The sequence below is a fragment of the Medicago truncatula genome, chromosome 4 (genome assembly GCF_003473485.1).
Source record: "Medicago truncatula cultivar Jemalong A17 chromosome 4, MtrunA17r5.0-ANR, whole genome shotgun sequence".
NCBI classification, from domain to species: Eukaryota; Viridiplantae; Streptophyta; class Magnoliopsida; order Fabales; family Fabaceae; genus Medicago; species Medicago truncatula.
Window position 1 is genome coordinate 38,610,207 of NC_053045.1, and position 15,540 is coordinate 38,625,746.

General features: G+C 34.5%; 1 protein-coding gene and 1 non-coding gene across 2 annotated transcripts; both read right to left on the reverse strand.

Annotated features, from left to right (window-relative positions):
- Positions 1–1,685: 1,685 nt before the first annotated feature.
- Positions 1,686–15,128, reverse strand: LOC11419376 (50S ribosomal subunit assembly factor BipA). The gene is made up of 19 exons (XM_003607492.4): positions 14,731–15,128; positions 14,571–14,645; positions 13,677–13,827; positions 11,432–11,500; positions 11,168–11,340; positions 10,616–10,753; positions 10,102–10,227; positions 9,336–9,434; positions 9,006–9,126; positions 8,853–8,916; positions 7,985–8,039; positions 7,782–7,906; positions 5,663–5,736; positions 5,271–5,320; positions 5,033–5,119; positions 4,698–4,748; positions 4,537–4,620; positions 3,134–3,184; positions 1,686–2,137 (listed from the first exon to the last, which is right to left on the reverse strand). Exons 1-19 carry the CDS (start codon positions 15,049–15,051, stop codon positions 2,054–2,056), a joined length of 1,998 nt encoding a protein of 665 aa, XP_003607540.2. The 5' UTR covers positions 15,052–15,128; the 3' UTR covers positions 1,686–2,053.
- A 103-nt stretch (positions 15,129–15,231) lies between these two features.
- TRNAR-CCU (transfer RNA arginine (anticodon CCU)) lies at positions 15,232–15,304 on the reverse strand. The gene has a single exon. It is a non-coding gene; the product is annotated as a tRNA-Arg (tRNA).
- Between the last annotated feature and the right edge of the window lie 236 nt (positions 15,305–15,540).

The window sequence follows — 15,540 nt, forward strand, 5'->3', positions numbered from 1 at the left end:
AAATAATTTGAAATATATTTAAATATTTAAAAATAAATGTGTTAAGTAATAAAAATTATATATATGATATTAAAAAAAATTAAACAAGCATGTCCTTTTATGTCATTTTATATTTATACTCACTTCAACAGCTAATTTTACCAAACACTTTTAATTTTAATCAGCTAACTTTTCAGCTATAAGCTATCAGCCATCAGCTATATACTAGCTTTTCAGCTATCAGCTAGCTTATAGCTTTTTTTTACCGAACACACCCCATGTCTCTAAGAAAAAAAATGGAAATCTTATCAATTGCAGCTGACACACATGGTTGGATATTCGATTCATCGATTGTTGTGTCTTAATTTTTAGTTTGAAATTTAGTTGTTGATAGGTTATACATAAATTTTATTGTTAATCGTCAATGAGGTTGATGATTCTCCTTGATCTTCCATGAGATGTGTGTCCTCTAATCTAAATTTTTATATGATCAAACAAAAAAGTGTCACATCACTTGACATAATTTTTTATTTGATTTTGATTAGGGTAAAAAAATTGGAAAAATAACTCTAAATCGTTAACCTAACGAATTATAATAGATAAATGTGTCATTGTAGACGTGCCAACAATATAAATTCTTGGTATTTTTATAATATGTCATGATTTCTAAGTGATCTTTTTAAATCATGACTTGTGGCTTATGGACGAAATTATATGTTCACTCCTTTCATTTGTAATTTCTGCGGTCTATAAACTACAACTCATTTGTCAAAAAAAGTTAGATCAACAATATTGTCTTGTAAAAAAACTAGATAGACAATTGAATTGAAATTGATAAATTGATTAAATATTTTTTACAACAAATAGTTTGATCGGGTCATTTAATTTTTGCACATCACCTATTACATGACAGAATAGGCGAGCATTTCGTGTATATGGAACACTACCGTACCTGTTATATAAATAGCATCTTGCTTTTCTTGCTGCGCTGTTTCAGTTCAAAAACACACATTTAACGAGTTAACCATTACCTTGCTGATAGGTATGTCGAGGAACCTGGATTAGTTTTGAAGTGCACATCAATGACAGCAATGATTTTCTTTTTTTGCCGTCTATAGTGTTCCACGGTAGATACTCTCGATATATGACAAAATGAAAGTCAGCTACTGTTGATACTACATTTTTGAAGCAATCAATGTTATAAAAGTATATTTGAATTTTATTTATATAAAACATAAAAAATAAAAAAAAAATAAAAAAGTTCAAGCATGCTCTAAAAATAATATACTTAATATTTGTGTCCTCGCGTGACAAAATCGGAATTTGTATGTTTTCAGTTTAAATATGAAATTCTTTAGCTCAGCAGGAAAAGAATGATAATATTTGTAGACCACGTGTTCAACTTGTTCAACGATATACCAAATGGAGGCTCAAGCCTTTTAGATGACACTAAATATATTGACAATAAGAACAATCTATCCACATTTTAGACGAAATGGAGGCTCAAGCCTTTAAGATGACAACAATTTTTTTTTTTAAACGCTAGAATATACAACAAATATAAACAGAAACTTACTACTAGAATATACAATTTTATCTCGTAATTGCGTACTTTACAAATATCCAACAAACATTTTCATAGTTGTCCGAGTATTAATTTGCTCATGTTAACAAAATGATTATACCTTCAAAAGCAAGAAAGACCATGGTAAATATAAATCATTATATTAAATGTAAGCAAAATAAACTGCCTTTATGACCAGTTTATATATGAAGTTTAATCTTCAAAAAAAAAATACACTTGATACATTACATAACAATGTAAGTAACTTCTTTCCAAGCCAATAAGCAAGGCAATCACTAATTATTTCCTAGAAATACAAAATTGAGTTGGCTTTATTTCTCACTATCGAAGAATATTTCTTATGAGGTGCCTGTAATACAGTACTTGAATTAAGTTAGAACTTGAAGACGAAGACTTTTGCTCATGACGACTATACTGTATGCTGAATAATTTAATGTTACAAAATTTAATCGAGGAAAAACTCCCCGTTGATCTGGCCTTTTGTCCTCTTCATTCCTTTGGCTTTTTACTCATGGTTTTTCGCTTGCTAGCATCAAGGTATTTCTTCCGTAACCGGATTGCCTTTGGAGTAACCTTCATGCCAGAAAAAATGTCACAATCAAAACGATCAGATAATAGCATTTTGTCACAGTAACATTGTCTGTTTTTTTTTTCCTTTTTCCATTATTCCATTTAACAACGTGCATTCAAAGGGTACATATTTGCCTTATTTGGATGATGACCATTTGATCTCAACAAGGTCTTTTTTGTTTGAAATATTATTTAGTTTCCAGCTCATTATTTTCATTTTACTGTTTTTTTTTTGGCCAGGCATTTTACTCTGTCTTTAAATGAAAACAAAGTGATAATTTGTTATGAGTAAACCCCACAATGATATTTTGTAATGAAGTAAACTCTCAATTTGTCCGTCAAATTAGGGTCTCCTCACATTAGCCTTCTAAATATTTCTATCATAACATTATTCCCTTCTGAACCAAATTGTCCTCATAGAAGAACTTCAATAAATAAATTTAAAAAAAATCACAAAATTAGACTACATAAAGACACCAAATTAATCCATACATGTATATAACTAAAACTATGACAGCAGAACAAATTTAGAGTTAATTATTGAATCCAGTGTTGTCGATGACGGATGGTGGGGCATGGCGAAGAGAGAAAATCCAGCCATTCTGGTTGCTTTGTGGCGGCAGTATAATCCGGAAAATCCCGCCATATTGGCCGAAATTGGGCGTGCCGGAGAGCCCAAATACCACCACCAATATCCGCCATGGTGCCACCATGATCAATATTTGACAGACACTGATTGAAACTTGAGGATCCTAGTTTTAGGGGGAAAGATTTGAGGACTGATATCTCTACACTATAATCATCGGGGGACTATTTGATGTCAAAAATCTTAAGAGGATAAATATGACAACATCATGGTATTTGCAGAACCAATTTGTTTAATTGGGTACTGGGCATGGAGTGGAGGCGGGCTGGGGATGAAGCACCCTTAACATATTTTCATCGTGAAAATCAGATAAAACTTTTTACAGCATTAATAAATTGTAGATTAGAACGTACCTCGATAAGCTCATCTGAAGCTACATACCCTATAGCTTCTTCAAGTGTCATCTGCAACCAAAAAACCACCAGGTGTAAGAAAACATATTAAGCTCAAGAACCATCATCTTCTTAGGCTCTTCCGCTAACTACTTTCCAGCCACAAACAAAATATTTCACACAGCCACAAAATGATGCCAGGTCTAGTACATAAAAGTTGCTAGATTCCTTGAAAGATTTTGGCAATAACAGCACCGTTGAATCCAAGAAATGCAAAGAACGCGAAAAGCATAATTAAAATACAACAACAATCAAGTCTATCCCACTAAGTGAGGTCGACTATAAAACAAAAGCATGATTAAAATATTGATAATTTTCTATTTCACCAGCTGATATTAGTGAAATTAAACCATGTAACCTAAAAAAATAAGGAAGTATTGTCTCAGCTACAAATCATTATTTAAAATAATTAAACAAACAGAAACTTCAAAAACTTTAACTATTCGATCAGAGGTTTTAAAAGCATCCATGTTATATACAGGTAGATGCAATATTGGAAACACTGCACAGACTGAGCCTGTAAGTTTTCATTGCTTTGGCCTTTGTTTGGTTTGAGAGAAATAGAGGAGAGGGATAGAGAAGAGAAGAGAAGTTGGAGATTTCTCTTGTTTGGCAAGAAGAGGAATTGAGAAGAGAGAAGAATAATTGACGGGTCCCATACCCTTTTGTTTTCTCTTCAAAAGTGAGAAGAAAGAGGGAAGAAGACTAAGAAGTCTCTAACACTAATGATTACAAACCCCTGTTAAAACACCAGGAAACAACAAGGGGAAAAACAAGTTAACTACCCAAAACCAACAGAAACAACAAAAGGGGATCTCTAATTTTTTAAAAAGCAGCTCTGCGGATAAATTTCCGCAGGAAAATCCGCGTCAGCTGTTGGCGGACTGCTTGAGCTGCTCCCGCGGCAAGAGCAGGTCGACGCGTCGCCATTGGTTTTTTAATTAATCATAAATTATAATGTTGTCTTATGATCTTATCAAGGATATTTTTGTCTTTTTAAAAAACAATAACATCTCTTTATCTTCTATTTCTCTCTTCTTTCTATTATACCAAACAAACAATACATCAAATCTACTCTTTTTCTCTCTTCTTAAACTTTGTCTTACCTATTTCTGTCTTTCCAACTTCTCTTCGAAACCAAACACACATGTCACCCTAGTTTTTTTGAGCAAAATAAAGATTTTTTTAAATATCCAAGCATGTGAACTCCTAACTATGTCTTATCAAATGATGAACCCTTCAACTCATTGCTGGACATTTGATGTTTAAATGCACTTTAATTATGAATTAAGTAAGTATCAGAATTCTCAATTATCTAAAATAAGCAAGATTTAATGGCATAACATTGACCCATAAATACATACAAGGCGAGGAGGAATCAGCTTCACAGTATCATCCTTGTTCACAGAGCGTACATTTGTAAGTTGTTTGGCCCTCACTGGATTAACCTGCAATTTATATTAGTCTGTCAGTTTGCCACCAACATTGACGTACCACTGGCAGTTAGGCTAAGAATTCTTCTTACATCAAGATCTGTATCCCGTGAGTGTTCTCCAACAATCATTCCATCATATGCCTGTAAACAAAAGAACAGGTATTATAGGCAGCATGTACGAGAAACTATATGTGCAGGCAAAAGTTAGATGAAAGCTGAAACAGTATAAAGTCGTTTAAATTAAGCACACTTTCCCGCGTTTCACTATTATTAAAAGGTCAAAGTATTTGAGCATAATTTGAACATAAAAATCCCCTGCTTATTTTCCGCAAGAAAAATCACGACAAGAAAGTATTTCCCTTGAAATTCAGTTTTTTCTAAACTTTACCTTCTAAAAAAAAATAGCAGAAGGTAGTGGCTCTTACCTCCATTCCAGGAGATACAAAAAGAGTCCCACGAGCTTCTAAGCTCATTAATGCATGCAATGTGATTGAACCAAAACCCACCGACACCTGTTCAATTAAGGGAACATTATTCAGTAGGCACATGTTTGAAAACTTGACAAAAAGCTGTCTCAAAACGGTTTTATGATTTATAACAACTATATCATGTGAGTAACTCGGTGTAATTTTTGAAGTTAAGACAGGCAGCAGACAAACATACCAGTACTCCTTTCCTCACATTGCCAAGAGGGCCTCGAAATTTTTCATATTCTGCAAGGTTACAATAATGCACAGTATAAAATATATGTATGGATGTAGGGCGTATGTATAAAACCAACTCTAATAGCTTCATTGCAAAAATCGAAGTGCTCAAAAATAGTATGAGAAGTTATTCCAATAAGCATGCATAATGATCCACAAACATAAATGAGCATAACCTAAATCATGGGGTCAGCTAAACAGCATGCCAAACATGAATGAGCATTAACCTAAATCATGGGGGCAGCTAAACAGCATGATTTGGAAAACATGTAACAATCATACTGAAAATCGGCATCTTTCCATGCTAGTTGGAAGAAGAAGAAAATAAACTTTTTGGCAGGAGATGCATACTGAGGAAAGCACGGTGCATGAACCCAGTTCCACGTGTCTCACTGCTGAACACGCTCCTGTAACCAACCAGTCCCCTGAACAAACAATAATAAAGAAGTTACTTAACAATAATGCCTGATAAAAAATATTAAAATGTTTTATCATCCTCGATTATTTAATAGAATCGGTTTCTTATCTTAGAGAATCGTTGACTATATCTTCAGATTTGTTTTCATGTTTCTATATTGTTATCATAATTTGTTTCTCTATTTAAATAGGATTTGGAGTCATGTACTAGTATAGTTAAAGGCTAGTGTTCAGCCTTTTTATTAAAATTCATAATTGTCAAATCATATCAAATTCATAATTCAAAGTCTTTATTCTTGCACTTCTTTCCATATCGAAAACCTTATACCATCTGTCTCTAAAAACCAGATTTATAAAAAATGTTGCAAAACGAGACTTGATGGCCATTTTGTGCTGCTATGTTCATATTTGCCTAAAAAAAACAAATGCTCTTGTATATTTCTCACTGGGATGTGTTGTACAATTTTGAGCTTCATTGTGAAACATTAAAATATCAGCTTTAAATTTGATTGGTTTGTTTACTGTAATGCAATTAATGCATATTGCTAATTTAATATAATATAATTTTATCAAGATTTTGTTCAAAAATGGAAAATATTGTTTATAAAATATAATTTTCCCATGCATCTTACGGGTCCAAGATCTAGTACCTTCAATATGATATTGGGAGTCTACTGTATTTATAATCATTTTAAAACCATCATTGTCTTATCATTCATTGGCAACTAAGTTTCTGTTTTAGTCAGCATGTGAGCTCCACACGCCAGCTTCATGCTGTCTGTTCAATGTGGTCATGTTTTGTTTGCCAGCCCTACCTGTTCAGACCACTTTTAGCTTGTGAATCTCTCATTTGAGTTTCATTTCACCACCGTTTGCAGCTCAAGCGGCACCTCCTTGTGATCTCCATGGATCGATCCTTGTTTCTCTAATCCAACCTAGATTGAACGTGTTTCTTGCAAGACACTGGTTGTACCTAAATTACATTTTGCCACTGGTTTAGTCTAAATTACAGTTTGCCACTGGTATTGTTGCAACCGTGGTTTTGCATTCAGTTTGCCTTGGTTGCAGTTTTGTCTCAGTTGCGGTTTGATACTGGTTTTGTCTCAAGTGCAGTTTGCCACCAATTTATTTGTTCCATTTGGAGTCTAGCCTCAGCTTTTGTGCCAACCACAATACGGTCTGAACTCTGCTCTCTACTTATTTTCAATATCAAATTATATTATATTATTCGGTTTTCAAAGGGTACGTTTGTAACAAGCTTAAGTTTTAGCTCGGGAGTGTTAAAAAATATGGAAATATTTTCTAATATTCTTGATATTATCTGACTATCTTAGATAATCAGAATGGCTCAGTTACTTATCTGTATTTTAGACTATCTCCTTAGATTAGTTTCCATATTTGTTATGTTATTATCATGATTTGTTACCCTATTCAATTAGGATTTTGAGTCTTGCATTAGTATAAATAAGATTGTGTTATTGTTTAACTTTTTGTATCAAAAAGCATAGTCATCAATCATATTATAGACCATATTCATTCCCTCTTCTTGCCTATATACGATAAAAAATGGACAGTAGTGAACTGAATTCCCAAAGCTCAAACTACTCAATTAGCTCTCTGAGACCAAACAGTAAACCAGAAATCTCGACGAAGTTATAAGATGTGCCATCCACAACCAACCATGATGCCAGAAGCAATTTTTGGGTGAGAAAAAAACTAGAAAAATTATATGAAGTAATTGACAGACATCCATCCACTTAGATTTTCAATATCCTGCTTTCCTTAGCTTCTTCAAAAAAAAAAAAAAACAAATATCGTGCTTTCCTTTTTAATCATCTCAGAACAAGATTACTTAAGAAAGTGACCGGGTTTGCAAAAGGTTATCATCATTCCCACGAAGGGGGGAAAGATGGGGCAAAGATATATACATATATTGCGTTTCAATAAAAAAAGAAATACATCTAAATTTCTTTACCTGCGATATGTACAGTACATGGGGTTATAAATCGAAGAGATAAAGTCAAGATGGAAAAAAAGAGACAACAAAACCAACCTCGATGGACAAGTCAAACACAATCTAGTTCGGCCAACAGTTCCCGCGACAGGACCCATGTCAGTAATCTCAGCTCTTCTGTGAGACAAGGCCTCCATTACAAAGCCAACATGCTCATCATTTACCTGGGATATTATCCGTTATGATGTCAAAGGTCCAAACTCGTGTACACGCATTCTATGAACACCAAATTGAATTATTACCTCGATTGTAACTTCTTCTATTGGCTCAAGTTTCTGACCCTTGTCAGTTTTATACCTAATAAATCCATAGCAAAAGGACATTAAAACAGAATAACAACAACAACCAAGTCTTATCCCACTAAGTAGGGTCAGCCACTTGGATTAAATGATGTCATAGGGCATATCATATAATTTGACCAAAATCACTGAACTTATCAATCAATATATGAAATTTGGCCAGATCGAACATTTTGCATTGGCAAAGCTTTCAAGAATGTTTAACATGAAGTTAAGAGAAGTATGAATACAAAGAATGCAAAAATGAAAAAGCAGCCTTCAAAACTTTCCCTGAGGAACACCAGCGCTCTGCTTATTTGTTTTTGATTAATTCATGAAATTTCGTATCTATTATTAGAATCTTATTGTGTTATTAGTGCTATTTCCTGGGCTTGTACTGGATTTAGAATAGTGGTGTATAAAGAAGCACATGGTTAATTTTATGCATGACACCACTATTGACTACTATTTCTCTTGTCCTTTTCTATCTTTTCCATATAATTTCTGTACTGGATATCAAACCAGTCCTGAGGCTCCAACTTAACAAGAAATTAGGTCCCTGACATGGTATTAGATTGCTATACCAAGTGTTTAGGAGATCAATTCTAGCAGTCTGTTTTTCAAAAATAATTTGAGCATTACTAATCCTCCCCTTATATAGCTTAAGCTTTCTAGGCGAGCTGGTCTTTATTTCAGTAGTCTCTATCAAAACATAAGCAATAATACACAGATATATACACAAAAAACTTACAGCACTAGGCATGCAAAACCACATCAAGTCAAAACTTATAATCACGCCAAAATTTCAAAGCTTCAAACCTCAGAAACTCACATTACTTTAGGTGGAGAGACCGATAGCTCAAATCCCTCACGCCTCATATTCTCAATTAAAATACCTGTTAACATAAAAGCTTTGAGCAGCTGCCTGAGAACAAAATGAATCAGAGTTTTAATATGTATGCAATTTCAAGAAACAAGAACAGACCTAGCTGTAGTTCTCCTCTTCCTTGAACTTCAAATGTTTCTGACATGCCTGGAAGCACATTTATGGCAAGGTTGGTTTCAGATTCAGCCATTAGTCGATCACCAATTTTTCCCCCAGTCAACTACAAAAATCCAGCATTAGCTTATTTACTTGATAGAAACAATAACTACAAATTTTATAACATATAAAAACTATTCATGGAAAAAACTATATAATGTAACTTCAATGATGACAAAGGGTCGGGTCTGAATTTGGATTTGGGAAATCTCCAACAGAACTTTTCACAGAAGCAACTAAAGCAGCAAAGAAAGTAAAGTTAACACAACTTACATGAGTACCATCACGACCAGCTAATGGGGAGTCATTTACACCAAAAGTCATCGATATTGTTGGGGGATCCAATTCAACTGTCGGTAATGCAGACATAATCTAAGGCATAAAAACACGAAGTTACTAATGTCACCAATTCCAAGATAGTAAAGTTATCAAAATACAGAGACATTAGTTACATAAAAATTGATAATTAAACACAAATGAAATAATCAAGAGCTTACTGTTTACCTCAACCAGCGAATAAATGGATAGGTTTTGGTTAGGAGATTATTAAACAACTGGTGCATATTAGACTATTTGGTTTTATTATTGTATTCAAGGATTTTGTTCTGGTTTGGATTATCTTATTCTAACCAATAATAGGAGTAGGTAATTAGGGTGTTTGGCTTTACTGGTAGGGTAAACATTTGAGACACTTTATTTTTTATAAGATGTTGAATTTCCCATCAATCAGATAATCAGATGAGCACTACTCTTGGATTGCCCTACATTAAGTTTGGTATTCAAGAGGACTACTCTTGGATTGCCCTACATTAAGTTTGGTATTCAAGAGCCTAATTTGACATCATTAAAGTTTGGTACTCTTGTTTGAACTTTGAAGTTATCTGCAATATTAACTACTGAAGCAACTTTGTGTCTTGGTTTAAAAGTTTTATAAAAAATAGAAATGAAAAAGGGAATCATGAAGGTCGCATTAAATGCCATATGGCCTTATTCATTAAGCTATAAAAAAGGAGGCATAAATATGAAAACTTGTAAATACCTCCACAGTAGTGACTGTATGGCCGATTGATGGACTTGACAAACCAGCAATTGAAATTATATCACCAGCTCCAGCACAATCAGTTACAACCATGGTTGTACCCTTCTTTTTCATCACTTTCACCACCTTTTAAATGAAAACTCGTGAAATTAGTGCTTTCGGTAGAAGAAGATCAAGATATATTTATCTCATAAATGTTATTGTTAATTAATAAGAGACGACACTGTAAACAAAACAATTCAACAATTCAGTTATTACATTAGGGAATAATTTGTATTTAAGGAGCTATTTACAGTTTCCATAGATGATTTCCAAAATGAATGATACAGGTATATTTTCAAGCTTTGTCTGCACAATGAACAGTAAGAATGTGTAGTGGATAGTTCAATAAATTACACATTGACTGAAGAAAATTAAAAACTATTTACTTTTTATCATTTATCACCATAGTATCAGACCAAATTACCATTCTATCCAACTACAAATGTAATTGAGAGCTCATAAGTCTACAAACCTTTCCATCTTCAATCTTTTCAGCACCAGAATCTTTGTTACGTAGTCCGTGAACCTTGTCACCAACACGAACAACCCCAGAATGCACGCGTCCAGTCAAAATCCGCCCAAAATAATTGTCCTTCTCCATCATTGAAACCTGAAAATCACTATTAAGCATGGTTTTTCACTGATCTGAAAATATAAATCCAAGAACAGTACCAGGAAACAACAATTAAGAGGATTCATACAAGAAGAAATGAGACCAGATTTTCCTAAACTATAGTGCTTTTGTTATCTCTTATAATTAGTTGTGACTTGTGATTGTAATTAGTTGAATAGGGATGCAGATTTTGAAGTAATGAAACATGAACAACATTCATTTTGCATTCAAAATTTAATATAAATAGGATCGAGCCATCTGAATCCTCTATATAAACTGCACTTGATAAAAGGGAAGTGCATTGGCAACAAAAGAAAAGAAACACTGCATCAAAAATGCAACTTCCCCGAAAGGAAGCTTATCAGATGAAAGAGAGACAATAATAAATTCGTCAATATTTTAAATACTAACCAGCATTTGGAAAGGTGCATCAATGTTTGCATTTGGTGGGGGGACATGTGATACAATGGCATCAAGCAACTGTGACATATTTTTGGCATCGGCAGGAGGATCCTTGGTATATGTGGTGGATGCCCATCCTTCTTTAGCAGAAGCATAAAGAACAGGGAAGTCAAGTTGTTCCTCTATAGGTACAAATAAAAAAATAACTTTCAGAAAACAAGAATTTGAAATACAAAAATCAAGCATAATCCTCATATGTGTTCATTTGTGTACCTGTAGCACCCAGGTTCGCAAATAGATCAAACACCACACTTTCAACCTCATCACATATCTCCTGAGTAACTACATGAAGTAAAAATCACAAGGTTTAGGGCATGTGTGATTTGCTTAAAATGAGGGAATGAAGACGAAAAAAATTCATTGCATGTTTAATTATTAAAACAGTCATGGGACACTACAAACCTAGATATCAGGTGCACAAGACAAAACTCTAATGTTTTACTGTTCAACAAGATATGTGAAAGCTTTTTGTCTCAGGTACCACACAGCGTAAAATACAAAAGAAAAACATTTTTCTACTCAACAATCATTCTCTCTCCCTCTCGCTTCTCTCTCCTCTTTCTATACTATGTGTATTGTTAGATTTAGATAATTCCTAGGCTAATTAACCCTAGATTACAAAAGTCCCTAGACTGGTGTGGCTATTACTCAGCGAAAATATGCTCTTGATAGATACACTTGAAGAAACTGGCTTGCTTGATTGCCGACCTAGTGACACTCCTATGGATCCCAACGTCAAGTTACTGCCAAGTCAGGGGGAGCCACTGAAAGACCCTGGCAGATACGGCAAACTAAATTACCTCACAGTAAGCAGACCAGACATTACGTTTGCTGTTAGTGTGGTTAGCCAATCTCTAAATGCTCCATGTGATGACCATTGGAACGCTGTGATTCGCATTCTTAAGTATATGAAGAATGCACCAGGTAAAGGATTAATTTATGGAAAACAAGGGTAACACCGAAGCTGTAGGCTATTCTGATGCTGATTGGGCAGGTTCACCAGCAGATAGTAAGTCCGCCTCAAGGTATTGTGTCCTCATTGGAGGTAATTTGATCTCATGGCGGAGCAAGAAACAAAACAAAGTTGCAAGGTCTAGTGCTGAAGCTGAATATCGTGCTATGGCTAAGACAATTACTCCAACATCTCAAATTAGGAGATGTCAAGGCAATGAATCTAATATGTGACAACCAAGCTACACTACATATCGCTTCCAACCCAGTTTTCCATGAAAGAACTAAGCACATAGAGATCGACTGTCACTTTGTAAGAGATAAGGTACTTTCAGAAGAAATCATTATAGATTTAGTTGGTTCAAATGACCAACTGGCTGACATTACTAAATCCCTTAGAGGTCCTCGAGTTGAATCTATTTGTAACAAGCTTGGTGCATATAACATGCATGCTCCAGCTTGGGGAGGAGTGTTAGATTTAGATATTTCCTAAGCTAATTAATCCTAGATCACACAAGTCCCTAGACCGATTGTTGTTAACTCTAGATTTTGCGACTTACTAGGTTAGTGCTAAGTAATTAAAGCATTCAATGTACTAATTGTAAATACTACTATAAATATGAGGTGTGATGTACACAAGACACACAAAATTAACACAAATAGCATGCAATTTCTATATATATAAAATATAATAGGGAAATGTTAACTTGTGCCCTTGAGGCACAAGTTAAGAAACCAAATGTAGAAGGTTTTTTTTGGAACTTGTGCATTCAATGTCTTAAAAGTTGCAAAAGTTATACTTCCAATATAAAATTTATTTTTAATTTCTATTTTAAGCTCCTTAACTTGTGCCCTTAGGGCACAAGTTAACATGACCCAATATAATAACATTAAAAATAATCATCTATACACACAAAAACACCGCTGAATATATGATATAACAATTACGCCTTCTAACTCACGTGTCACATATGTATATGTACATATACATGCATATACTGCAATGTCTAGCATGAAATAAAGGTTGTGCAATACAAAAATACTGAAGTAGAGCTCGCATTATTTTGTTTGTAATGTGTTTTTATTCTTGTTTATGACTCTAGTACGCTGTGTGCATCAAATGCACTCTTAGATCACAACAGTAGAAGTACCTAAAAATGCAAACAAGACAATGATGGTGAGACAGTTAAATAGTTTTTTACTTTCATGTGATTACTGTATAGTATTATGTTTCACTTCTAAAAGTAATAGAAATTTGAGAAAGTCTTAGGATCAAATTTATTGTGTGAAATGTGGCATGAGGGAGAACAGGAAGGGGAAGACAAAGAGGATACATGAAAAATGAGATAGCAATTAGAAAGATTGGAAAAAGGCAGCTGCCGCTATTTTTGGCCTTTGTTTTTAAATTTCTCTACATGTATACCATCATAAAATCATGTCATCGACATAAATTCTATTCTTCGTAAAATGATATTGAGATACTGTGTTAGAAAAATAGGGAACTAACCTGCAGGCCGGTCTACTTTGTTTAAAAGAAGAATAGGTCGCAACCCATACTTTAAGGCTTTTGCAAGAACAAACTTAGTTTGGGCCAGTGGACCTTCCCCGGCATCAACAACCAAAACTGCTCCCTCAACCATACCAACTACACGTTCCACCTAGTAGTGAACCAAACACAAAAATAGTAAGTGCAATCAAACTACAACCAATATGTAGGTTTCAGTGATAGTAATTCACATTCAAAACAAAAACAAAATTGATGATTTAATAGTAAAAGAGTTTGTTCAACCCTGACAGAGAAAAAAAACAAATTTGGATTAGCTTAATTAAGTAAACACTTGGGAGACAATTTGGAAGAGTTATCAAAACAACTTCTGACATATCCCTAAGTTGTTTTTAGCTTATTTTCATAAGTAGCTTATGAAGACAGTTTGGCTTTATTTTATTTTTTGGTGTAGAAATAACACATATCTTATGCTATAAGCTACTCGGAGTTTAATTAAAATAAGTTATTAATCGAAATACGACCTAACATACCGCCGTTAACGTGATTCTTTATTTTGAAAATAACAAAACCATTTTTTGGTAATCAATCAACCATGTTAGGCTTATAGGCTATGCAATTAAAATTTCAATCCAAAGGTACAATTACTACAGTTAAAGAAACTAGGACCTGCATGGAGTAGCATAAGTTTTTTGAGACTTTTTGGAGAACTTGTGAAAACAGCTTATGACACTTTTCATAAGCTTTTTCAGCTTAATTTCATAAACTATCCAAGATAGCTTATAAAAACAACTTCACTTTGGTCTTTTATCAATAGAAATAGTTTACGTAAACTTATCGACAAGCGCTTATCCTGATAGTGTGCATTTGTGATACAAACAGTTTATCTAAATTTACCTCACCGCCGAAATCAGCGTGACCAGGAGTATCCACCATATTCAACTCATTATCTTTCCACGAAATTGAAGTAACCTGAAGAAAAAAAATAAAATGACTCAACCATTAAATCAATTTCAATTCTCAGAAAACGTGTTGGATTTGAAAAAGCTAAACTTACCTTAGAAGAGATGGTGATTCCACGCTCACGTTCAAGCGAAATGGAATCCATGGCGCGTTCGTGAGGAATATCAGCCCCGCACTGACGAAGCAGTCGGTCCATGAGAGTAGTTTTGCCGTGGTCGACATGAGCAATGACGGCGACGTTACGGAGGCGGTTAGGATCGAGTGATGCGGCGGGAGAGGAGGTGGCAGCGGCGGCGGATGAGGATGAGAAGAAGCGGGGGAAGTAACGAGAGGGAGATTGAGTGAGAGGTGAAGAAGAGGTGAATGATTTTCGTGTGGAGGAGTAGAGTGAACGGAGAAGAAAAGGAACCGCCATAGCCACAGTGCACCGTGACTTTACTAGTGATGTGAATGTGTAAGGGTTTTAGAGTTTTACACCAACGCGATCGAAGTTGTAGCAAACTTGCACGCACGCATGCGTTGTTTTTTTTTTTTTTTACTTTTTCACGTTTAGACAAAAACAAAAAAAAAGGAGGGTGCAAAAATATGATAATGACGCGCCAGGTAGGGGTCGAACCTACGACTTTCTGCTTAGGAAACAGACGCTCTATCCACTGAGCTACAGGCGCTGATGTATGATAGAAAGCGTAAGATACCATATATAGAAAAGCAACTAATGTTTTGTTTGGAAGTTGAACTTCCAAGGGTAGGAGAGGCCTATTGAAAAAGAGTTGTGTTTTTTTGTACGACTAATGCAACACCCTTTAATATTGTGAGGAGCAAAAATGATGTTCATATATCATTCCTCCTTAAAAATGAAGAAGCAAGTGAATGAAATAGAATACATTAGGAGGATAGAACTTTG